Raw genomic sequence first — 26,750 nt, 5'->3', positions numbered from 1 at the left:
ATCAAAGCCTCTGGAATACTGTTTGGCATGTTGCATGTTCTCAGAAATGTCAGTGATTTAGAGAAGGAATTATCCCCTCACTCCTAGATTAAGCCTTATTAGATTCTTGGTCATTGGGTCTAGATTTATAAGAGCTCACCTGGTAAAGAGTAAAGAGCAAGGGATTTGGAATTAGAAAGATCTGAGTTTGATTTCTGGCTCTAATATTTACTTGCTTCTTGGATAACCACTATGGTGTGGTCACTCATCTAGAGCTTGACATCCTGGAATGTGAAGTCAAGTGGGCCTTAGAAAGCATTGCTACAAACAAAGCTAGTGGAGGTGATGGAATTCCAGTTGAGCTATTTCAAATCCTGAAAGATGATGCTGTGAAACTGCTGCACTCAATATGCCAGCAAATTTGGAAAACTCAGCAGTCTCCACAGGACTGGAAAAGGTCCGTTTTCATTCCAATCCCCAAGAAAGGCAATGCCAAAGAATGCTCCAACTACCGCACAATTGCATTCATCTCACACAATAGTAAAGTAATGCTCAAAATTCTCCAAGCCAGGCTTCAGCAATATGTGAACCGTGAACTTCCTGATGTTCAAGCTGGTTTTAGAAAAGGCAGAGGAACCAGAGATCAAATCGCCAACATCTGCTGGATCATGGAAAAAGCAAGAGATTTCCAGAAAAACATCTATTTCTGCTTTATTGACTATGCCAAAGCCTTTGACTGTGTGGATCACAATAAAATGTGGAAAATTCTGAAAGAGATGGGAATCCCAGACCACCTGACCTGCCTCTTGAGAAATCTGTATGCAGGTCAGGAAGCAGCAGTTAGAACTGGACATGGAACAACAGACTGGTTCCAAATAGGAAAAGGAGTATGTCAAGGCTGTATATTGTCACCCTGCTTATTTAACTTATATGCAGAATACATCACGAGAAACACTGGGCTGGAAGAAGCACAAGCTGGAATCAAGATTGCTGGGAGAAATATCAATAACCTCAGATATGCAGATGACACCACCCTTATGGCAGAAAGTGAAGAGGAACTCAGAAGCCTCTTGATGAAAGTGAAAGAGGAGAGTGAAAAAGTTGGCTTAAAGTTCAACATTCAGAAAACGAAGATCATGGCATCCGGTCCTATCACTTCATGGGAAATAGATGGGGAAACAGTGTCAGACTTTATTTTTTTGGGCTCCAAAATCACTGCTGATGGTGACTGCAGCCATAAAATTAAAAGACACTTACTCCTTGGAAGAAAAGTTATGATCAAGCTAGATAGCATGTTCAAAAGCAGAGACATTACTTTGCCGACTAAGGTTCGTCTAGTCAAGGCTATGGTTTTTCCTATGGTCATGTATGGATGTGAGAGTTGGACCGTGAAGAAGGCTGAGCACCGAAAAATTGGTACTTTTGAACTGTGGTGTTGGAGAAGACTCCTGAGAGTCCCTTGGACTGCAAGGAAATCCAATCAGTCCATTCCAAAGGAGATCAGCCCTGGGATTTCTTTGGAAGGAATGATGCTAAAGCTGAAACTCCAGTATTTTGGCCACCTCATGCGAAGAGTTGACTCATTGGAAAAGACTCTGATGCCGGAAAGGATTGGGGGCACGAGGAGAAGGGGACGACAGAGGATGAGATGGCTGGATGGCATCACTGATCGATGGACGTGAGTCTGAGTGAACTCCAGGAGTTGATGATGGACAGGGAGGCCTGGCGTGCTGTGATTCATGGGGTCGCAAAGAGTCAGACACGACTGAGCAACTGAACTGAACTGAATTGGATAAGTTACTGCCTTCCTTACCTTCTACCTCTGTCTCCATAACGTTTGTGTAGTTAATCACATGTTCCCATCAAGTGGTTCTGAGACTGCAGTAAATTGATGTACATCCTCTTGGTGCACTGCAGTGTTGAACTAATGTGTTGCTGCTCTGGATATAGTTCTGGGGATGTAGGTCACCCTGCACCTGCTAGAGAAGCTTTCCCGTGTAAATTCTTTCCTAGCTTATTAATATGCTTTACTGGGGCATATTATCAATCTGCCTGCTGATTCTGAGCAGGGAGGCAGAACCAGAGCCCCTGAGAACTTTGGACCCTAAGGGGCCTTCTAGTTACAGCCATCACTATCATTTTTGTAAACCTGCTCGGGCGGTCCCATTGGATTGCTTCTCCAAACAAAATGTGTGATTTCCTCCTTAAACATTTGCGATTTAGTGACAGCTCCATGGGGCTACTCCCAGGGAACAGAAAGAAAGACTAAGGATGTTCAGAGTTGACATTATCCAACCCGAGACTTTGTTCCCACACCTTACATCTGGATGGGCTTTTCCTATCCATGCAGAAATCAGTTGGGCCCAGAGAATTCATTTCCCCTAATTAAGTTAGATGTCCTTACTTAGTACCCACAGTCCCTCTGGGTAATAGTCATAATCATATTAGTGTTACTTGGTTTAGCTGTTCTCTCCTCATAGATATGTTTCTTCTAATAGAAAGCAGTCATCATGAGAGGACTTTTGACCTAATCAAGGCCGTACCCCTAGATTTTAGCAACATATTTGGCTCATAGCATGCTCAGTGACAAAATAAAAGCTCTTATCTTCCAGAGAACCTTCCTAGATTGGCAGTAATATTGTTGCTTAGTCCTGTGTTCAATGGATGGTTTGCCCTTGATTCTTTCTTTTTTAAATATAAATTTATTTATGTTAATTGGAGGCTAATTACTTTACAGTATTGTATTGGTTTTGCCATACATCAACATGAATCCGCCATGGGTGTACACGTGTTTCCCCATCCTGAACCCCCCTCCCACCTCCCTTCCCATGCCATCCCTCTGGGTCATCCCAGTGCACCAGCCCCGAGCATCTTGTATCATGCATCGAACCTGGACCGGTGATTCGTTTCACATATGATATTATACATGTTTCAATGCCATTCTCCCAAATCATCCCACCCTCGCCCTCTCCCACAGAGTCCAAAAGACTGTTCTATACATCTGTGTCTCTTTTGCTGTCTCGCATACAGGGTTATTGTTACCATCTTTCTAAATTCCATATATATGCTTTGGTATACTATATTGTTGTTTTTCTTTCTGGCTTACTTCACTCTGTATAATAGGCTCCAGTTTCACCTCATTAGAACTGATTCAAATGCATTCTTTTTAACGGCTGAGTAATACTCCATTGTGTATATGTATCACAGCTTTCTTATCCATTCGTCTGCTGATGGACATCTAGGTTGCTTCCATGTCCTGGCTATTATAAACAGTGCTGCGATGAACATTGGGGTACACGTGTCTCATTCAATTCTGGTTTCCTTGGTGTGTATGCCCAGCAGTGGGATTGCTGGGTCATAAGGCAGTTCTATTTCCAGTTTTTTAAGGAATCTCTACACTGTTCTCCGTAGTGGCTGTACTAGTTCACTTTTCTCCATACCCTCTCCAAAATTTATTGCTTGTAGACTTTTGGATCGCAGCCATTCTGACTGGCGTGAAATGGTACCTCATTGTGGTTTTGATTTGCATTTCTCTGATAATGAGTGATGTTGAACATCTTTTCATGTGTTTGTTAGCCATCTGTATGTCTTCTTTGGAGAAATGTCTGTTTAGTTCTTTGGCCTATTTTTTGATTGGGTCATTTATTTTTCTGGAGATGAGGTGCAGGAGTTTCTTGTATATTTTTGAGATTAATTCTTTGTCAGTTGGTTCATTTGCTATTATTTTCTCCCATTCTGAAGGCTTTCTTTTCATCTTGCTTATAGTTTCCTTTGTTGTGCAGAAGCTTTTAATTTTAATTAGGTCCTATTTGTTTATTTTTGCTTTTATTTCCAATATTCTGGGAGGTTGGTTGTATAGGATCCTGCTGTGATTTATGTCAGAGAGTGTTTTGCCTATGTTCTCCTCTAGGAGTTTTATAGTTTCTGGTCTTACATTTAGATCTTTAATCCATTTTGAGTTTATTTTTGTGTATGGTGTTAGAAAGTGTTCTAGTTTAATTCTTTTACAAGTGGTTGACCAGTTTTCCCAGAACCAGTTGTTAAAAAGAGATTGTCTTTTCTCCATTGTATATTCTTGCCTCCTTTGTCAAAGATAAGGTGTCCATAGGTGCATGGATTTATCTCTGGGCTCTCTATTTTGTTCCATTGATCTATATTTCTGCCTTTTTGCCAGTATCATACTGTCTTGATGACTGTGGCTTTGTAGTAGAGCCTGAAGTCAGGCAGGTTGATTCGTCCAGTTCCATTCTTTTTTCTCAAGATTGCTTTGGCTATTCGAGGTTTTTTGTATTTCCATATAAATTGTGAAATTATTTGTTCTAGCTCTGTGAAAAATACCGTTGGTAGCTTGATAGGGATTGCATTGAATCTTTAGATTGCTTTGGGTTGTATACTCATTTTCACTATGTGATTTTTCCAATCCATGAAGACGGTCTATTTCTCCATCTATTTGTGTCCTCTTTGATTTCTTTCATCAGTGTTTTATAGTTTTCTATATATAGGTCTTTAGTTTCTATAGGTAGATGTATTTTATTTTTTTTGTTGCAATGGTGAATGGGATTGTTTCCTTAATTTCTCTTTCTATTTTCTCATTAGTAGTGTATAGAAATGCAAGGGATTTCTGTGTGTTGATTTTATATCCTGCAACTTTACTATATTCATTGATTAGCTCTAGTAATTTTCTGGTGGAGTCTTTAGGGTTTTCTATGTAGAGGATCAAGTCATCTGCAAACAGTGAGAGTTTTTCTTCTTCTTTTCCCATATGGATTCCTTTTATTTCTTTTTCTGCTCTGATTGCTGTGGCCAAAACTTCCAAAACTATGTTTAATAGTAGTGAAGGTGGACACCCTTGTCTTGTTCCTGATTTTAGGGGAAAAGCTTTCAACTTTTCACCATTGAGGATAATGTTTGCTGTGGGTTTGTCATATATAGCTTTTATTATGTTGAGGTATGTTCCTTCTATTCCTGCTTTCTGGAGAGTTTTATCATAAATGGATGTTGAATTTTGTCAAAGGCTTTCTCTGCATCTATTGAGATAATCATATGGCTTTTATTTTTCAGTTTGCTAATGTGGTGAATTACATTCATTGATTTGTGGATATTGAAGAATCCTTGCATCCCTGGGATAAAGCCCGCTTGGTCATGATGTATGATCTTTTTAATGTGTTGTTGGATTCTGATTGCTAGAGTTTTGTTAAGGACTTTTGCATCTATGTTCATCAGAGATATTGGCCTGTAGTTTTCTTTTTTTGTGGCATCTTTGTCAGGTTTTGATATTAGGGTGATGGTGGCCTCATAGAATGAGTTTGGAAGTTTACCTTCCTCTGCAATTTTCTGGAAGAGTTTGAGTAGGATAGGTGTTAGCACTTCTCTAAATTTTTGGTAGAATTCAGCTGTGAAGCCATCTGAACCTGGGCTTTTGTTTGCTGGAAGATTTCTGATTACAGTTTCAATTTCCGTGCTTGTGATGGGTCTGTTAAGATTTTCTATTTCTTCCTGGTTCAGTTTTGGAAAGTTGTTCTTTTCTAAGAATTTGTCCATTTCTTCCAAGTTGTCCATTTTATTGGCATATAATTGCTGATAGTAGTCTCTTATGATCCTTTGTATTTCTGTGTTGTCTGTTGTGATCTCTCCATTTTCATTTCTAACTTTATTGATTTGATTTTTCTCCCTTTGTTTCTTGATGAGTCTGGCTAATGGTTTGTCAATTTTATTCATCCTCTCAAAGAACCAGCTTTTGGCCTTGTTTATTTTTGCTCTGGTCTCTTTTGTTTCTTTTGCATTTATTTCTGCCCTAATTTTAAAGATTTCTTTCCTTCTACTATCCCTGGGGTTCTTCATTACTTCCTTTCCTAATTGCTTGAGGTGTGCTGCTGCTGCTGCTGCTGCTAACTCGCTTCAGTCGTGTCCGACTCTGTGTGACCCCAGAGACGGCAGCCCACCAGACTCCCCCGTCCCTGGGATTCTCCAGGCAAGAACACTGGAGTGGGTTGCCATTTCCTTCTCCAGTGCATGAAAGTGAAAAGTGAAAGTGAAGTCGCTCAGTCATGTCTGACTCTTAGTGACCCCATGGACTGTGGCCCACCAGGCTCCTCCATCCATGGGATTTTCCAGGCAAGCGTGCTGGAGTGGGGTGCCATTGCCTTCTCCGTGCTTGAGGTGTAGAGTTAGGTTATTTATTTGACCTTTTTCTTGTTTCTTGAGGTATGCCTATATTGCTATGAACCTTCCCCTTAGCACTGCTTTTACAGTGTCCCACAGGTTTTGGGTTGTTGTGTTTTCATTTTCATTTGTTTCTATGCATATTTTGATTTCTTCTGTGATTTGTTTGTTATCCAGCAGCGTGTTGTTCAGCCTCCATATGTTGGAATTTTTAATAGTCTTTCTCCTGTAATTGGGATCTAATCTTACTGCATTGTGGTCAGAAAAGATGCTTGGAATGATTTCAGTTTTTTTTGAATTTACCAAGGCTAGATAGATGGCCCAGGATGTGCTCTATCCTGGAGAAGGTTCTGTGTGCATTTGAGAAAAAGGTGAAATTCATTGTTTTGGGGTGAAATGTCCTATAAATCAATTAGGTCTAACTGGTCTATTGTATCACTTAAAGTTTGTGTTTCCTTGTTAATTTTCTGTTTAGTTGATCTATCCATAGATGTGAGTGGGGTATTAAAGTCTCCCACTATTACTGTGTAATTGTTAATTTCCTCTTTCATACTTGTTAGCATTTGTCTTACATATTGTGGTACTCCTATGTTGGGTGCATATATATTTATAATTGTTATATCTTCTTCTTGGATTGAGCCTTTAATCATTATGTAGTGTCTTTCTTTGTCTCTTTTCACAGCCTTTGTTTAAAAGTCTATTTTATCTGATATGAGTATTGCTACCCCTGCTTTCTTTTGGTCTCTATTTGCATGGAATATCTTTTTCCAACCCTTCACTTTCAGTCTGTATGTGCCCCTTGTTTTGAGGAGGGTCTCTTGTAGACAACATATATAGGGGTCTTGTTTTTGTATGCATTCAGCCAGTCTTTGTCTTTTGGTTGGGGCATTCAACCCATTTATGTTTAAGGTAACTATTGATAAGTATGATTCCATTGCCATTTACTTTATTGTTTTGGGTTCAAGTTTATACACCCTTTTTGTGTTTCCTGTCTAGAGAAGAACCTTTAGCAGTTGTTGGAGAGCTGGTTTGGTGGTGTTGAATTCTCTCAGCTTTTGCTTGTCTGTAAAGCTTTTGATTTCTCCTTCATATTTGAATGAGATCCTTGCTGGGTACAGTAATCTGGGCTGTAGGTTATTTTCTTTTTTTATTATTATTATTATTATTATTATTATTATTATTTTTTTTAATTTTAAAATCTTTAATTCTTACATGTGTTCCCAAACATGAACCCCCCTCCCACCTCCCTCCCCATCACATCTCTGTGGGTCATCCCCATGCACCAGCCCCAAGCATGCTGTATCCTGCGTCAGACATAGACTAGCGATTCAATTCTTACATGATAGTATACATGATAGAATGCCATTCTCCCATATCATCCCACCCTCTCCCTCTCCCTCTGAGTCCAAAAGTCTGTTATAGACAGCTGCGTCTTTTTCCTGTCTTGCATCCAGGGTCGTCATTGCCATCTTTCTAAATTCCGTATATATGTGTTAGTATACTGTATTGGTGTTTTTCTTTCTGGCTTACTTCACTCTGTATAATCGGCTCCAGTTTCGTCCATCTCATCAGAACTGATTCAAATGAATTCTTTTTAACGGCTGAGTAATACTCCATTGTGTATATGTACCACAGCTTTCTTATCCATTCATCTGCTGATGGACATCTAGGTTGTTTCCATGTCCTGGCTATTATAAACAGTGCTGCGATGAACATTGGGGTACATGTGTCTCTTTCAATTCTGGTTTCCTCGGTGTGTATGCCCAGCAGTGGGATTGCTGGGTCATAAGGGAGTTCTATTTGCAATTTTTTAAGGAATCTCCACACTGTTCTCCATAGTGGCTTTACTAGTTTGCATTCCCACCAACAGTGTAGGAGGGTTCCCTTTTCTCCACACCCTCTCCAGCATTTATTGCTTGCAGATTTTTGGATCGCAGCCATTCTGACTGGTGTGAAGTGGTACCTCATTGTGGTTTTGATTTGCATTTCTCTGATAATGAGTGATGTTGAGCATCTTTTCATGTGTTTGTTAGCCATCCGTATGTCTTCTTTGGAGATGTGTCTATTTAGTTCTTTGGCCCATTTTTTGATTGGGTCATTTATTTTTCTGGAATTGAGCTGCATAAGTTGCTTGTATATTTTTGAGATTAGTTGTTTGTCAGTTGCTTCATTTGCTATTATTTTCTCCCATTCAGAAGGCTGTCTTTTCACCTTGCTGATATTTTCCTTTGTTGTGCAGAAGTTTTTAATTTTAATTAGATCCCATTTGTTTATTTTTGCTTTTATTTCCAGAGTTCTGGGGGGTGGATCATAGAGGATCCTGCTGTGATTTATGTCTGAGAGTGTTTTGCCTATGTTCTCCTCTAGGAGTTTTATAGTTTCTGGTCTTACATTTAGATCTTTAATCCATTTTGAGTTTATTTTTGTGTGTGGTGTTAGAAAGTGATCTAGTTTCATTCTTTTACAAGTGGTTGACCAGTTTTCCCAGCACCACTTGTTAAAGAGATTGTCTTTACTCCATTGTATATTCTTGCCTCCTTTGTCAAAGATAAGGTGTCCATATGTGTGTGGATTTATCTCTGGGCTTTCTATTTTGTTCCATTGATCTATATGTCTGTCTTTGTGCCAGTACCATACTGTTTTGATGACTGTGGCTTTGTAGTAGAGCCTGAAGTCAGGCAAGTTGATTCCTCCAGTTCCATTCTTCTTTCTCAAGATTGCTTTGGCAATTCGAGGTTTTTTGTATTTCCATACAAATCTTGAAATTATTTGTTCTAGTTCTGTGAAAAATATGGCTGGTAGCTTGATAGGGATTGCATTGAATTTGTAAATTGCTTTGGGTAGTATACTCATTTTCACTATATTGATTCTTCCGATCCATGAACATGGTATATTTCTCCATCTATTAGTGTCCTCTTTGATTTCTTTCATCAGTGTTTTATAGTTTTCTGTATATAGGTCTTTAGTTTCTTTGGGTAGATATATTCCTAAGTATTTTATTCTGTAGGTTATTTTCTTTCATCACTTTAAGTATGTTCTGCTCCCTCCTGGCCTGAAGAGTGTCTATTGAAAGATCAGCTGTTATCCTTATGGGAATCCCTTTGCGTGTTATTTGTTGTTTTTCCCTTGCTGCTTTTAATATTTGTTCTTTGTGTTTGGTCTTTGTTAATTTGATTAATATGTGTCTTGGGGTGTTTCGCCTTGGGTTTATCCTGTGTGGGACTCTCTGGGTTTCTTGGACTTGGGTGATTATTTCCTTCCCCATTTTAGGGAAGTTTTCAACTATTATCTCCTCAAGTATTTTCTCATGGTCTTTCTTTTTGTCTTCTTCTTGTGGGACTCCTACGGTTCGAATGTTTGGGCGTTTAACATTGTCCCAGAAGTCTCTGAGATTGTCCTCATTTCTTTTAATTCGTTTTTCTTTTTTCCTCTCTGATTCATTCATTTCTACCATTCTATCTTCTACCTCACTAATCCTATATTCTGCCTCCATTATCTTACTATTTGTTCCCTCCAGAGTGTTTTTGATCTCACTTATTGCATTATTCATTATATATTGACTCTTTTTTTATTTCTTCTAGGTCCTTATTAAACCTTTCTTGCATCTTCTCAATCCTTGCCTCTAGGCTATTTATCTGTGATTCCTTTTTGTTTTCGAGATTTTGGATCATTTTCACTATCATTATTTGGAATTTTTTATCAGATAGATTCGCTATCTCTTCCTCTTTGGTTTGGTGGGCATTTATCCTATTCCTTTACCTTCTGAGTATTTCTCTGCCTCTTCATCGTGTTTATATTGCTGTGTTTGTGGTGGCCTTTCCGTATTCTGGCAGTTTGTGGAGTTCTCTTTATTGTGGAGTTTCCTCACTGTGGGTGGGGTTGTATGCGTGGCTTCTCAAGGTTTCCTGGTTGGGGAAGCTTGTGTAGGTGTTCTGGTGGGTGGAGCTGGATTTCTTCTCTCTGGAGTGCAATGAAGTGTCCAATAATGAGTTATGAGATGTCAGTGGGTTTGGAGTGACTTTGGGCAGCCTGTATATTGAAGCTCAGGGCTGTCTTCCTGTGTTGCTGGAGAATTTGCATGGTATGTCTTGCTCTGAAACTTGTTGGCCCTTGGGTGGTGCTTGGTTTCAGTGTAGGTATGGAGGTGTTTGATGAGCTCCTGTCTGACTAATGTTGCCTGGAGTCAGGAGTTCTCTGGTGTTCTCAGGATTTGGACTTAAGCCTCCTGCTTCTGGTTTTCAGTCTTATTTTTACAATAGCCTCAAGACTTCTCCTTCTATACAGCACCATTGATAAAACATCTAGGTTAAAGATGAAAAGTTTCTCCACAGTGAGGGACACCCAGAGAGGTTCACAGAGTTACGTGGAGAAGAGAAGAGGGAGGAAAGGAGATAGAGGTGACCTGAATGAGATGAGGTGGAATCAAAAGAGGAGAGAGCAAGCTAGCCAGTTGTCAGGGAATGTTTAACAGGAGGATTCCTACATGCTGTTTCTCACAAGTCCTTTATTTCTTTTTAAGCGGAACAGCATGCTGCTCCCAGGAACTGGGGTCATTGTGTGAGACAGGCTTGAATCTCCTTTAGTAAACATTCTCTTTATGACAAAACTACTTAGTCTCAATCCCCTTTCTTGAGATATGGATTGTCTCCTGACCTTGTGACCATCATCATCCCTGTTCCCTTGGTAATGGTTTCTTTTCCAAGGACAAGGTCAAATATATTTGGGTATGAGCAACATTTCATTTATCAAGTTGTCCTGCATCAGCTTTTCAATAATTTCACTTAAGAAAAAATACCTGAATGTTTGCTCCTAATCCTTTGCCCCAAATAACACAAACCACTTAAAACACAGTCAGATCTCATTTCTTTTTATATCAGAAAAAACATATATGCTGAATGAGAAAGCAATCAACCTATTATTTCAAAACCACAGCCAAATTTTCATGGTTAGTTAATGATGACAACAAGACTATAGTACCTCATGGAAATTAAGGCAAACTTACTTACTTACTGACACATTGCTTGGTTGGAACTGATAAACTCTACATTAGACAGACTATGCCACCAATACCTGGGCCTAATGAAAAAATATTTTTAAAATGGGTACATATATCTAAAAAAGCTTGTTTTAAGCCACTGACTATCCCATCTGTTAAACATGAGGCATAAACTGTATCAACCAGAAAAACCTACCTCTAACATCAATGTTGTCAATTCCAAAATACCCAAAGACCAAGGAGTTAACGTAAAACCAAAATTGGGTCTATTTGATTTACATATATGAAAAAGAAGAACAATAGCATTGGCTGAACAAGATGATGACTCATACCTTTGACATAGAAATAAACAAATTCACGGAAACAACATTCAAGAAGAAAGATTTAAGTAGTCAAGGGTCAAGGTCAATATAAATTAAAAGCTTCTCAGTGTCCTCTTGGTGGACATTATCTACCAATCTCCAAACAGATGATTATTTTTGGGCTGAAATTTTCCTAGAAATGTTTTCATCATTATCGCTTTCCTTTCTTTCTATAACTATTGTTAATATAGCTTTATTTGTTTTAAATTTTTTAAAGTTACTGCAAGAAGATATTTTGACATAAGCAGAAAAACACTTTGAAACATTAAAGGACACCTCCCTTCCTTTGCCCTTTTGATATCAAGACGGGTTAAACTAATCTATGGAAATCTAAGAAACTAATCTTACAGGGAAAGGGATATGCTTCTATTTCTCCAGATGGAGCCAACGACCTCATATGACTTCCTCTTCAGAAGATTCAACCTCAGGGGCCCCCCAACATTCAGACTAGAGACAATACAACAAAAACCTCAGGAAGAAGGAATTCCAGTACAAGCCATGGGGACTTTAAAAATTTCCAAAAAACACTGCACTCGATGTCACCGACCTTATGATCTCCCTACTTGGGGACAGATAAGTACTCTTACTAATCAAGGTGAAAATATGATTTCTCAACAGGGAATGCCTCGGAATCCTGAAAATATCTTTCTTTGCTATGCTTGCTTTGCTTGCTTTTGCTTTCCCTGCTCAGGCTGACTTGATTGATCACACTTAATGGGCTTATATACCTAACCCCTCTTTTTTATTGTAGGTTATAAAATGGACAGAAATAAGACCAATCATATCCACTAATGACTCAACACATATGGCCCCTCCTTGGAACTTGGAGGGGCCCTCTCATCCTGAAGATTAATATCTCTCTAGGTTATGAAGTCCTGTCTTTGTATTTGGGCCCAACAGAATTATGCATAAATGTTAGCCCACAAACTTGGGCTTTCACCTTGCCTCTAAAAGAGGACTTTCAGACACTGCTTGGATTATTTACTACCCTTTCTTTGTCCATGAACGTGTTCATACTACTAAAACTTTAGTGAAAGAATTAGGGAAAGAACAATGAACACTAGGCAAAGGGTTTACTAATAACTTTAAATATGTTCCTGTTCACTGGGACAAATGTCAGGCCAAATCAGGAAAATTAATGTTTATGGCTAATCATACAATTGTTGATTGGGGACCCCATGGTATATGGTTACCTAACTGCTCAGATGATATTACAACACTACATATGATTATATTACTCAAATAACATAAAAGTAAAGTCACTCAGTTGTGTCCGACCCTTTGGGACCCCATGGACTGTAGCCTACCAGGCTCCTCCCTCCATGGGATTCTCCAGGCGAGAGTACTGGAGTGGGTTGCCATTTCCTTCTCCAGGGGATCTTCCCGACCCAGGGACCAAACCCAGGTCTCCTGCATTCCAGACAGACGCTTTAACCTCTGAGCCACCACATAGAAGGTTACTAATAATACAATGGTGCATTACCATGACAGAGGCCTTCTTGGATGGCTTGGCGGTGGAGTGGCCCCCCTTGTCCTCGAATCGTTCTTGATAAACAGATTGGCCCTGAACAATGGGACGTCTGGAAACTTGCTGCAAGCATCGAGGAACTTGGGACTTGGACTGGACATTTCACAAGAACTAATTGTAGCCATAGCAATAATTTCTTTCACTATAATCAATCATATTTTATACAAGCCTGTGTTCCACTTCCTTTTGTTGTAGCTATAGGAAACTTACAATTCAATAAGACTTTATGTTCTGTAACTTGCATAAATTATAAATTATATACTTTTCTTAACTCCTCTATTTCCTTGAGAAATGACTCCCTTTTGATTCTTTGATTTCAACACAATCTATGGTTACCAATAAGTCTCCAGCGGCCCTAGGAAGAAGGTCCTATGGCTGGACTTGCTTCCCAGTTACTTACTAAATTGCTCAATGATCTAAACGATTCATTGGATAATAGCTAATTTTTGGCATTTAGAGATTAATAGCTATTTGCACCACTGCTACTGTCACTGGTGTTGCTTTACAAACCTCAATTCAAACATGTAATTTTATTCAAAATTGGGCTAAAGATGCCCATACTATGTGGGCCACTCAGTCTCAGATAGATGAGGATATTCAAGAAGAAATACAGGAACTAAAAACAGCCATCAAATGGGTTGCAGATCAATTTACAGATGTACAAAAACAGGTAGTGTTAAAATGTGATTGGAATTCTACTCAATTTTGTGTTACTCCTGTTCATTTCAATAATAATGCCTACAACTGGGAACAAATCAAATTTCATTTACAAAACATACATGATAATGTCTCTCTGAATGTACAATTATTACAAAAAGAAATATTTGCAACCTTTTCTAATAATCTTCCCTCTTCTACTAATTTGAAAACTTTAGCTGAACAACTAGCTAATCAATTATCTGGGCTAGAACCACGTGGATGGTTTTGAAGCATTACTCACAACATTGATTCTGGAACTGTAATTTTAATGATTGTCTTGATAATTATATTTATCATCTACCATTGCCTTCATGCAAAGATTGTTAAAACCAAACAAACTCTAATGATCAGAACTCTTTTTACAAATATTATAAATAAATAATGGAGAATTGTCAGGGAGTGTTTAACAGGAGGATTCCTACATGCTGTTTCTCACAAGTCCTTTGTTTCTTTTTAAGTGAAATAGCATGCTGCTCCCAGGATCTGGGGTCATTGTGTGAGACAGGCTTGAATCTCCTTTAGTAAACATTCTCTTTACGACAAAACTGCTTAGTCTTGATCCCCTTTCTTGAGATATGTATTGTCTCCTGACCTTGTGACCATCATCATCCCTGTTCCCTTGGTAACAGTTACTGTACATTTGGTTTTCTGATCTTTATCATTGACAAAAGAAACTTCTTGTACTACAGCCTATATATACTCACAGAAAAATCATTAAAGCACCTTTGCTCCATCAGAGCTTGGGTCCCCGTGTCTTTCTTTCTTTCTTTCTTTTTTCTTTCTCTTTTTCTTCAGCTGATTCCTTGGAGTGCAGAGACCCGTCTTGCTCACTCTGCTGCCCAGGCTTCTAAGACTCTCTCGAGAAGCCACCCTGTGCCTTCACCCCACCTTTAGAAGGCGCCCGGTGCCTTTGTGAGAGATGCAAGTCCTGTGTCAAGGACTTTATTGGTTTTCTGTGTAAACAAGGAAGTATCAGCCTCTTTCTCTCTTTCACTTTCTTATCGTCACCTTTGGACTGCCTGGTCCCTGTCCATTAAAGGACCCCAACAGCCAGTAATCACTTCCTTATATGTGCTCCACAGTCTAGACTGGTCAGAGATGTTCACAGAGCTATAGAGAGAAGAGAAGAGGGAGGAAGGAGATAGAGGTGGCTAGGAGGATAAAAGGGGGTAATCAAAAGGAGAGAGACAGATCCAGCCAGTAATCAGTTCCCTAAGTGTTCTCCACCGTCCGGAACACACAAAAAGATTCATAGAGTTGGGTAGAGAAGAGAAGGGGGAGGGAGGAGATAGAGGCGACCTGGTGGAGAAAAAGGAGAGTCCAAAGGGGGAGAGAGCAGTCAAGCCAGTAATCTCACTCCCAAGTAAAAATGGGTACTGAAGAGTGGGTTCTTAAAGGTACAAAATTGATAACAAATACCAAAAAGCAAAGGTTAAAAATCTAGAGTAGAAGTTGGATTTTTAAAAATACAATATCAAAAAAAAAAAAAAAAAAAACAAAGTCACAAAAATTACAATATATATATATTTTAAGAATAGGGTCTCTCTTTTTTTTGAAAAGTAATAGTACATTATAAAAATGAAAGTTAGAGGAGTAATAGAGGACTTAAAAATTTTAAAAAATTTAAAAAATTAATGATAGTGAAAATAGTAAAAATATATCTAGGACTTTCTCTGGTGTTGTTGTGGACAGTGTGAGGTCAGTTCATTTTTGGATAGTCCCTTGATCCAGCTTATATTTCTCAAGATCTATAGGCCCCTTCCTATGTAGTTGGTACTAACTACAGGGTTTTAATCTATTGCACCTGTCACTTCCAAGGTGGTTCCCTCTGTTTTAGCTTCTTCTGTTTGCTGGTCTCTTCAGTGTCTAATTTCTGCCCTGACAGAAGGGGGCGGTGGTGGACACTTTTTTAGGCTCACTTGTTCAGTTGTGTCGTGGGGAGGGAGGGATGCTGCAAACAAATAACACTGGCGTGTGCTTGCAGTGTCTCGGCCACACTGGGTTTGCCCCCGCTCATGGCATGTGTGCTTTCCCTGTCAACACTGCTTAGGCTCTAGGCTGCTCTACTGGGACCTGTCTGAGTCTGGCCCTGGGTTGTATGCACTTCCCAGGTCTAAGCCCCTCAGGTTCAGGTACTCGGATACTCCTCAAAGGTGCAGACTCGGTTGGGCCTGCATTTTGTGCCCTTCCCAGGTCTGAGCAGCTCAGGTGACCAGGTGTTTGGCGAGCGTGGTCGCTGTGACTTATCGCCTCCCCCCGTCCCTGCTGCTCAGTTTTCTGGGTGTACAACTGGCGCACCTTCTCAGGCGGATGTTGACTGTCCAGAATCCCAAGAAGTCTTAGTTAGCAATGAAGCCTGCTTGCAGTTTGGTAGATAATGCCTCTCTGGAGCCATGGTTGCCCCCTTCCAGCTCTGTCTGCCTGTCACTGGAGGGGTATGGCCTGCAGCCGGCTAGCTCTGCTCAGTCCTTAGTTCTGTGAGTGGGCCTGGCGGTGTCTTAGGTTAGGGCTTTTCGCGTGGTAGTTATCCCACAGTCTGGTTTGCTAGCCCAAGTTAGTGTCTTCAGATTGCCCTTGGGGCATTTAGGTCTGGTCCTTACTCTAAGCAATGCAGCCCACGCTTCCCTGACCAGTACCCACTTGCTAGTGGTGGATGCAGACGTCTGTGCTGCTTCTCTCCTGGGGGAGTTACCATTGGGCACATAATCTATGGGTTTTAATTATTTATTTATTTTTCCACCTGGTTATGTTGCCCTCTGTGCTTCCAAGGCTCACCACAGACTCGGCAGTGAGAGTGTTTCCTGGTGTTTGGAAACCTTGTTTAAGACTCCCTTTCTGGGACAGAGCTCCGTCCCCACCTCTTTTGTCTCTGTTTTTATCTTTTGTATTTTTTCCTACCTCTTTTCCTTTCAAAGACAATGAGCTGCTTTTCTGGGTGCCTGATGTCCTCTCCTGGCGTTCAGAAGTTGTTTTGTGGAATTTACTCAGCATTCAAATGTTCTTTTGATAAATTTGTGGGGGAGAAAGTGATCTCCCTGTCCTATTCCTCTGCCATCTTAGGACCGCCTCTGCCCTTGATTCTTATTTGTTGTTGTCCCTTTGACCCACCGCTGACTGGTCTGCCTCTGTGTCTTTCTGCCCCTTTGAATTCTGTGTGTTTCTCCCATCAAATTTAGTGCTCACTGAGGGAGGTATCCAGGTATTCCCATCAGAGTAGGAACACCTGACTATGGATGAAAGTTATTTCTCCTTGTCAGACCTCTAGTCATATTTTTCTCACTTTATCAAGGTCTCCTGGAAGGCAGGAAACATGTCAGAACAGCAGAATGGGATTCCCTGGGAAGCCGTCTTCTGCTTGGTAACCATGTTTCCCATTGCACAGAGGCTCCCAGGGCATTGTAACCACACCCACATCACAAGTGGGAAACACCTGATGGTTCTCCCATCCCACCTGTGCTGTGCCTCCTTATCAAAGGAAGGATACCTTTGAAGGTGGGTTTCTGTCTCTCCATCATGCTGGGAGCCACTGATCTCTTAGACATTGCCCAAAGGCTAAGGGAAGAATAGGGTGGGGTCTCCAGGTGAGGTTGAAGACTTTATGACTGGACAATGCCCCGCTTCAGCAGTTGGAGGGCCCTATCCCGGATCTGCTTGGTCTTCATGCCATAGATGAGGGGATTGAGCATGGGCGGCATGACAAGGTAGAGGTCAGCCAAGAGAATGTGGATGTGCCGGGGCACATGCTGGCCAAAGCGCTGAGTGTAGAACGAGAAGAGTCCCGGTGTATAGAACAGAAGAATGACGCCCAGGTGGGAGCCACAAGTGCCAAAGGTCTTAGCCCTTGCCTCCTTGGAGGATAGGCCGAGCACAGCCCGGAGGATGAGTGCATAGGATACAGCAATGCAGATGGAGTCAGTGCCCACCACCAATGTGGCAGCAGTGATGCCATAGATGTTGTTTGGCTGTGTGCCCCCACATGCCAGCTTCACCACAGCCATGTGCTCACAGTAGGAGTGGGCCACCACTCGGCCACAGTAGCTCAGTCTTGCCAGTAAGCAGGTGAGTGGGGTCATGAGTCCCAAGCCCCGAAACACAGCAGCAGCCCCCAACTTGCCCACAGCCTCTGGGGGCAGCAATGACCCATAATGCAGGGGCCGGCAGATGGCCAAGTAGCGGTCAAAGGCCATTGCTAGCAGGATGCCAGATTCTACAGCTGAGAAGCCATGGATGAAGAACATCTGGGTGGCACAGGCCCCAAAGGTGATCTCAGCAGTGTTTGCCCAAAACAGTGCAAGGAGCTTGGGCACAGTGGAGGTGCAGAGCACCAGATCAATGATGGACAGCATGCATAGGAACAGATACATGGGCTGGTGCAGCTCAGGCTCTGAGTACACCACCAGCAGCACTGCCATGTTGCTGAGTACTGCCAGGGTGTACATGAAGCAGAATGGAAATGCAATCCAAAAGTGGGAGGCCTCCAGGCCAGGAATTCCCATAAGCAGGAAGGAGGTTGGATTCTCCTGGCTGTGGTTTGTGAATTTCATGGCTAAGTCAAATTAGGGTAGGTAGAGAAATTATTGTCTTGATCTGAACTCTAGGAAGTGCTGAGAGATGAAGCATTTGGGATGCATCCTTATGCTGTGGCTGAAACAGAAATGGCAGCAGGAAATATTTGAGTTATATATCATGAAAATCATTCAGTGTGAGAAGATTATAGAGTGCTTGGAAATGATGCAAGCCAAGAGGTGAAGTTATCATGATCAGGATTCATTCAAAGGAGCCCTTTCCTCTTCTGTCTGATTTGATAATGTCTGTCTTAGAGGGTGAAGGGTGAGTGGAATGGGTGCAGAACCCTCTTCATGGTGAAGATGAGCAGCTAGAAACTCTTTCAGCTTTCTTTCTTTTCCTGCTTGTGAATCGTCTTCTACCTATACTCTGTCTATATCCATCTACTTACTCTGAGTCATCTGCCTGGGTGACCATATAAGGGTAATGTCATGGTAAAATGAATCAGATGTGGTTACTTTTCAAGATGGGAAAATCAGGACTGAAGGGAAGAGAAGGGAAAGCAAGGAAATATTGGGTGGATTTTTCCATCCATCGAGCCTATGATTACTCACAGTTAAGGCTCAAAATCTGGGTCGAGGGGACTTCCCTGGAAGCCCAGTGGTTAAGACTCCATGCTTCCAGTGTAGGAGGTATAGGTTTGATCTCTGATCAGTGAACTAAGATCCCATGTTCTGTGTGGCACCACCAAAACTTTTTTAAAAATTAAAAAAAAAAATCTGGGTTCAGATCAGGCACAGTGAAGCACATGTTGAGGGGCTGGGTCTCTTGTACACTGTTACAGCCACAACACTGCCTGAGTAATGCTAGTACTGGGATCCTGTGCTTGCATCAGGTGTCCTGTATGGATGCTGCTAGAAAACAGGTGAAATCATGCAGAATTTGTCAATGGTAGATGTCAGGTGATTCAGCCATAATGGGTGATCTGATATAGTTACTAAGAGACAATTGTAGACAAAGTATAGTCTCTTATAAAAATAAAAATTACATGGGAAAAAAAGAAGGGATGAGAAGAGAATTTTAATCACTAGAATAATAGACTCACTCACCGTAAGCAAATAGAGAGACTAAGGTTGGTCTAATGATAGTACTGACTTCCTACATATCTCCTCCCCATCTCTGTCCACTATTCACACTCTCTGTATCCCCTGATCTTCTCTCTCTTACACGTGCCTTCTCATTTCTCTCTTAACGACTAGCCAGCCAGTAATTGAGAATCTGAGAAAGAGCGGAGATTAAATTTAAAAATTCAAGGAGAGACACTAGATGGAGAGGAGATAAGGATGAAAAGGAGAGAAGATTGAGAATAAGAATCAGAAACGGACACAGGAGAGAGCAGAAAAGAGTGGAGAGAGACAAAGCTACCTGTCATACCCTGGTTTCTAAGATAACAGGATGTGACTACGTTCTGGTTTCTAGTTGGGACAGAGAGTGTGAAACTGATTGGATCCTTTGGAGATAGCCCATGCGTATCCCTGACCTTAAATGGCAATATTCCTTGTAAACTCTTGCATCAGCTGTCCAAACCCAGAGACAAAACTGCAAGAAGAGAAAGGGTGAGGTCTTCCAGTGTGATCTGGGGGAAGGAACCCTGGGCCAGGATGCTTGATTTTTCATACCTGTGCCAACTGTGGCTGTTACTGTGATAATGAATGAATCACACTGTCTCCTTCTGCCTCTTCCTCCTTGCCTCCATGTATTCCCTACTTTCCCTTCTGTACTATCTTCTTCCTCAAGTTTTCACCATCCATCTTGGACCAAAGCAGATCTAGAAGGGATTTAATTTGGGTGGTGGCTGAAGGGTCAGGGACAGAGAAATATCCGGGTGGGGGGATTTCATGAAATGGTATACGTAAAACTGTCCCATGCTATGAATGGGAATACTGTGTGTCTGGCTGAGTGTGTGATTGTGTCTGTATATGTTGTGGAAAGCACATGTGCAAGGCTGTATTCAGAAGACACAGATCCATATAGCTAGGTAAGATTTCGTTTTTGGAGTGTGCTTGCTTCAGTGCCTTTTCTTTGGTGTGGAGGCAATTGAGAGTTGAAAAATCCAGGTTTAAGTGAAGCAATCTTATTTTCTTTCCTTTCCATGTTTTCCTTCCCCCCACTCAGTCTTTTAATAATTGAATCAAGTTTCCTTAGTTCCTAAGCTGCCACTCAAAAGTGTGCCACTTTTACTGTTTACTAGGACCAGGAGACGACTGTGACTCAGATCATGAACTTCTTATTGCCAAATTCAGAATGAAATTGAAGAAAGTGGAGAAAACCACTAGACCACTCAAGTATGACCTAAATCAAATCCCTTATGACTATAAAGTGGAAGTGAGAAATAGATTTAAGTGACTAGATATGATAGCCAGAGTGCCTGATGAACTATGGACAGAGGTTTGTGACATTGTACATAAGAGAGGAATCAAGACCATCCCCAAGAAAAAGAAATGCAAAAAGGAAAATGGCTGACTGAGGAGGCCTTAAAAATAGCTGTGAAAAGAAGGGAAGCGAAAAGCAAAGGAGAAAAGGAAAGATATACCCATTTGAATGCAGAGTTCCAAAGAATAGCAAGGAGAGATAAGAAAGCCTTCCTCAGTGATCAATGCAAAGAAATAGAGGAAAACAATAGAATGGGAAAGACTAGAGATCTCTTCAAGAAAATTAGAGATACCAAGGGAACATTTCATGCAAAGATGGGCTCAGTAAAGGACAGGAATGGTAGGGACCAAACAGAAGCAGAAGATATTAAGAAGAGGTGGCAAGAATACACAGAAGAACTGTACAAAAAAGATCTTCATGACTCAGATAATCACGATGGTGTGATCACTGGTCTAGAGCCAGATATCCTGGAATGTGAAGTCAAGTGGGCCTTAGGAAGCATCACTATGAACAAAGCTAGTAGAGGTGATGGAATTCCAGTTGAGCTATTTCAAATCCTGAAGGATGATGCTGTGAAAGTGCTACACTCAATATGCCAGCAAATTTGGAAAACTCAGCAGTGGCCACAGGACGGGAAAAGGTCAGTTTTCATTCCAATCCCAAAGAAAGGCAATGCCAAAGAATGCTCAAACTACCGCACAATTGCACTCATCTCACATGCTGGTAAAGTGATGCTTAAAATTCTCCAAGCCAGGCTTCAGCAATACATGAACTGTGAACTTCAAGATGTTCAAGCTGGTTTTAGAAAAGTCAGAGGAACTAGAGATCAAATTGCCAATATCCGCTAGATCATGGAAAAAAGCAAGAAAGTTCCAGAAAAATATCTATTTTTGCTTTTTTGATTATGCCAAAGCCTTTGGCTGTGTGGATCACAAAAACCTGTGGACAATTCTGAAAGAGATGGGAATACCAGACCACCTGACCTGCCTCTTGAGAAACCTGTATGCAAGTCAGGAAGCAACAGTTAGAACTAGACATGGAACAACAGGCTGGTTCCAAATAGGAAAAGGAGTACATCAAAGCTGTATACTGTCACCCTGCTTATTTAACTTCTATGCAGAGTACATCATGAGAAACACTGGGCTGGAAGAAGCACAAGCTGGAATCAAGAGTGCCGGGGAAAATATCAAGAACCTCAGATATGCAGATGACACCACCCTTATGGCAGAAAGTGAAGAGGAATTCAAAAGCCTCTTGATGAAAGTGAAAGAGGAGAGTGAAAAAGTTGGCTTCAAGCTCAACATTCAGAAAACAAAGATCATGGCATCTGGTCCCATCACTTCATGGGAAATAGATGGGGAAACAGTGGAAACAGTGGCAGACTTTATTTTTCTGGGCTCCAAAGTCACTTCAGGTGGTGATTGCAGCCACGAAATTAAAAGACGCTTACTGCTTGGAAGGAAAGTTATGACCAACCTAGACAGCATATTCAAAAGCAGAGACATTACTTTGTCAACAAGTTCCATCTAGTCAAGGTTATGGTTTTTCAAGTAGTCAAGTATGGATGTGAGAGTTGGATTGTGAAGAAAGCTGAGCACCGAAGAATTGATGCTTTTGAACTGTGGTGTTGGAGAAGACTCTTGAGAGTCCCTTGGACTGCAAGGAGATCCAACCAGTCAATCCTAAAGGAGATCAGTCCTGGGTGTTCATTGGAAGGACTGATGTTGAAGCTTAAACTCCAATACTTTGGCCACCTGAGGCAAAGAGCTGACTTGTTTGAAAAGACCCTGATGCTGGGAAAGATTGAGGGCAGGAGGAGAAGGGGACAACAGAGGATGAGATGGTTGGATGGCATCACAGATTCAATGGACATGCGTTTGGGTGGACTCTGGGAGTTGGTGTTGGACATGGAGGTCTGGCATGCTGCAGTTCATGGGCTTGGACAGAGTTGGACATAACTGAGCAACTGAACTGAACTGAAAGCAGCAAGAGCTCATCTGAATGCTGGTGATGGTAACCCACTTCCTGCCTTGCATCATTTCCCAAATTCCTGCAATCTTCCCCTCCTGGTTTTCATGGGCTCTAACTCAAATATTAATGAGAAGGCCAGAAAGTGAGGATCCAAACGCCCTTACCTTCACCTTGACCTCTTTCTTGGAATCTGAGCATTTATTTTGTTTAACAAAAAATATTCCAACTTCATTTTTCCCACTATGCAAATGGGAACTCAACAACAACAGAATGCCCCTCACCTCTCTTTATTCCTAATTATCTTTGTATTTGGGATGAGAAAGCCTTTACTTAAAAATATACAAGAATAGAAGCTAAAGTTTCAGTAACAAGGCTGTCTTAGAAGGAAAAGAGCAAGTTCTCTGTCACTAGAGGTGCTCATAAGCACCTGGAAGTTCCCTGCCAAGCTGTGTGATCTCAGTTGTCACCTAACCTCTCTCCACCTGCTTTCTCATCTGTGACCTGGAGGGGATGATTCCTACGTCAGGGACTAGTAGGAGGAATCATTATGGGTGACACATATCTGAAGAGCAATAAGACCACGTGGCACAGAGCGATGATCAGAAGGTGTGATGCATTCCTAAGCTCTTTTTGTATGAAGTGGAGAATACCTCAGGAGAAAAATTATCTTAGTAGCTGTCTGGTCTTCGATCTGCTGAGTACTGTGCCTATTGTAGGAATGAACACACAGGCTTACCAAGTCTGGGGTAGAGAGTGGTAATGGAGCCTCAGGTCCTGCAGGGCTTGGAGTGTGGGGAGCAAAAGAACTGGAGTATTTATCTTGTTATTAGGGCCTTAGCTGAGAGTGAAAAATTCCCTGGGGATGAAGGCACTAAAAAGACCTCTGGGATGCTGCAAAGAGTCAGAAAATTGAAGTTTGGAAATGTAGATTTTGATGGAGTAGGAGGGAAGGATAGGACACCAAAGAAGATCTACCCTGCAAGTTCAGTGTGGGTAGGAGAGGGTTAGGTGGAGAGACCCCTGAGCACAAGTAATCCTAAAGGTTTTTGGCACAGGAATATTCATATTATATATATGAATAACTAATATTGCTTTACCTCCTGGTCCCTTCCATCTGTTCCAAATCCAATTTGTTTATCAGTGTTTTTCTTCTTTTTTTTTTTTTTTGCGGGGGGAGCAGGGTGGTGGAGCAAGCTACTTCTCTGAATGTCATTTCTTTATAAAATGAGGAGGCAATGAATATTAAATGAGATGATATATTCAGGGCATAGGACATTTTGCTTGGTTTATGCCAAACTCTCAATAAAAATTAAGAGTTTTTATTATTTTATCCAAGTCAGTGATCATTGCTTGAGAATCTATTATATGCAAAGAACTATGCAAGATGAAAGGGCACAGAGTTGAAAGAGTATGCCCCTGTACTCGAGGAGGTCTTACCCTGGTTTGGAGAATGGGTAAGACATACAAAAATTAATTAATTCAATAAGATATGTATAGACATAAAAAAAGACACAGAGGCTCATGTAGCAGGGAATTAGCGTAAAGGATTTCGGGTTTAGAAGTACAAGGTGGGCTTGGAGAAAGGGGCACATGAGGGAGAGAAGACAGCATGTGTAAAACATGACAGATAAGGTATAATGAGCATTTCCTGGAAACCACTGAAGCCTAAATCAAACTTTCTATTTTTATGAATCGTCTCTGATCCTCAGAGCCACAATGAGTGTCCACATGATATCTTATCAAATGCTTATGTGATACTGACTACTTTAAATCTCTTTGGTGATACCTTGTGTTGTTCAGTTGCTCAGTTGTGTCCAACTCTTTGCAACTCCATGGACTGCAGCACTCCAGGCTTCCCTGTCCTCTGCCATCTCACAGAGTTTGCTCAAACTCATATCCATTGAGTCGGTGATGCAATCCAACCATCTCATCCTCTGTCGTCCCCTTCTCTTCCTGCCTTCAATCTTTCCCAGCATCAGGTCTTTTCCAATGTGTCAGCTCTTCACATCAGCTGGTCAAAGTGTTGGAGCTCTAGCATCAATATTCAGCATTAGTCCCTCCAATGAATATTCAGGATTGATTTCCTTTAGGACTGATTGGTTTGATCTCCTTGCAGTCCAAGGGACTCTCAAGAGTCTTCTCCAACACCACAGTTCAAAAGCATCAGTTCTTCGGTGCTCAACCTTCTTTATGGTTCAACACTCACATTCATACATGACTACTGGAAAAACCATAGCTTTGACTACACAGACCTTTGTTGGCAAAGTAATGTCTCTGCTTTTTAACAAGTTGTCTAAGTTTGTCATAGCTTTTCTTCCAAGGAGCAAGCATCTTTTAATTTTATCACTACAGTCACCATCCACAATGATTTTGGAGCCCCCCAAAATAAAGTCTCCCACTGTTTCCATTGTTTCCCCATCTATTTGCCATGACATGATGGGACCAGATGCCATGATCTTAGTTTTCTGAATGTTGACTTTTAAGCCAGCTTTTTTACTCTCTTATTTCACCATCATCAAGAGGTTCTTTAGTTCCTCTTTGCTTTCTGCCATAATGGTGGTATCATCTGCATATCTGAGGTTATTGATATTTCTCTGGCAGTCTTGATTCCAGCTTGTGCTTCACCCAGCCTTGTATTTCACATACTGTGCTCTGCATATGAGTTAAATAAGCAGGGTGACAATGTACAGCTTTGACATACTCCTTTCCCAATTTGGAACCAGTCCATTGTTCCATGTCTGGTTCTCACTGTTGCTTCTTGACCTGCATACAGATCTCTCAGGAGGCAGGTGAGGTGGTCTGGTATTCCCATATATTTAAGAATTTTCCAGTTTGTTGTGACTCACACAGTCAAAGACTTTTAGCCTAGTCAATGCAGCAGAATTAGATGTTTTTCTGGAATTCTCTTGCTTTTTCTATGATCCAACAGATGTTGACAATTTGACATCCGGTTCCCCTGCCTTTTCTAAATCCAGCTTGAACATCTGGAAGTTCTTGCTTCACATAGTGTTGAAGCCTAGCTGGGTGAATTTTGAGCATTATTTTTCTAGCATGGGAAATGAGTGCAATTGTGTGGTAATTTGAACATTCTTTGTCATTGCCTTTCTTTGGGACTGGAATGAAAACTGACATTTTCCAGTCCTGTGGCCACTGCTGAGTTTTCCAAAATTGCTGGCATATTGAGTGCAGCACATTAACAGCATAATCTTTTAGGGTTTGAAATAGCTCAGCTGGAATTTCATCACTTCCACTAGCTTTGTTTGTAGTGATGCTTCCCAAGGCCCACTTGACTTTTCACTCCAAGATACCTGGCTGTAGGCGAGTGATCCACCATCATGGTTATCTGGGTCATTAAGACCTTTTTTTATATAGTTCTTTTGTGTATTCTTGCCATCTCTTCTTAATATCTTCTGCTTCTGTTATGTCCATACCATTTCTCTCCTTTATTGAGCTCATCTTTGCATGAAATATTCCCTTGGTATCTCTAATTTTCTTGAAGAGATCTCTAGTCTTTCCCATTCTATTGTTTTCCTCTATTTCTTTGCATTGATCACTGAGGAAGGCTTTCTTATCTCTCTTTGCTATTCTTTGGAACTCTTTGGCATTCAGATGGGTATATCTTTCCTTTTCTCCTTTGCCTTTCACTTCGCTTCTTTTCTCAGCTATTTGCAAGACCTCCTCAGGCAAACATTTTGCTTTTTGCATTTCTTTCTCTTGGGGATGGCTTTGATCACTACCCTTGTACACTATTATGAACCTCCTCCATAGTTCTTAAAGCACTCTGTCTATCAGATCTAATCTCTTGAATCTATTTGTCACTTCCACTGTATAATCATAAGGGATTTCATTTAGGTCATACCTGAATGGCCTAGTGTTACCTTAGATAAATTAAATAACCACTTCTTAGCCTCTATAAATATGGGAAGAGTTGTCATATTACATATAAGATGTTTAACACAGTGCCTGGGTCAAACTAAGTTCTTAATAGATGATTGTTGCTATTTCTACATTATTCTTTTTCAGTCATCTTCCTACTTCACACAATGGGTTTTGTGAAGTCAAATACCATGGCGAATCCATCTTTTTCTCTGATAGTGCTTAAAATGAGATTATG

The 26,750-nt window shown here is 41.0% G+C and overlaps 1 protein-coding gene across 1 annotated transcript; it reads right to left on the bottom strand.

Moving 5' to 3' along the window:
- Positions 1 to 17,322: 17,322 nt before the first annotated feature.
- LOC128060950 (olfactory receptor 52P1-like) lies at positions 17,323 to 18,270 on the bottom strand. Its single transcript, XM_052653312.1, has one exon. The coding sequence runs from the start codon at positions 18,268 to 18,270 to the stop codon at positions 17,323 to 17,325; it is 948 nt and encodes a 315-aa protein (XP_052509272.1).
- Positions 18,271 to 26,750: the final 8,480 nt, after the last annotated feature.

The sequence above is a fragment of the Budorcas taxicolor genome, chromosome 15 (assembly GCF_023091745.1).
Source record: "Budorcas taxicolor isolate Tak-1 chromosome 15, Takin1.1, whole genome shotgun sequence".
NCBI classification, from domain to species: Eukaryota; Metazoa; Chordata; class Mammalia; order Artiodactyla; family Bovidae; genus Budorcas; species Budorcas taxicolor.
The sequence above is the reverse complement of the archived record's forward strand: the minus strand, read 5'-3'. Positions and strand labels throughout refer to the sequence as shown.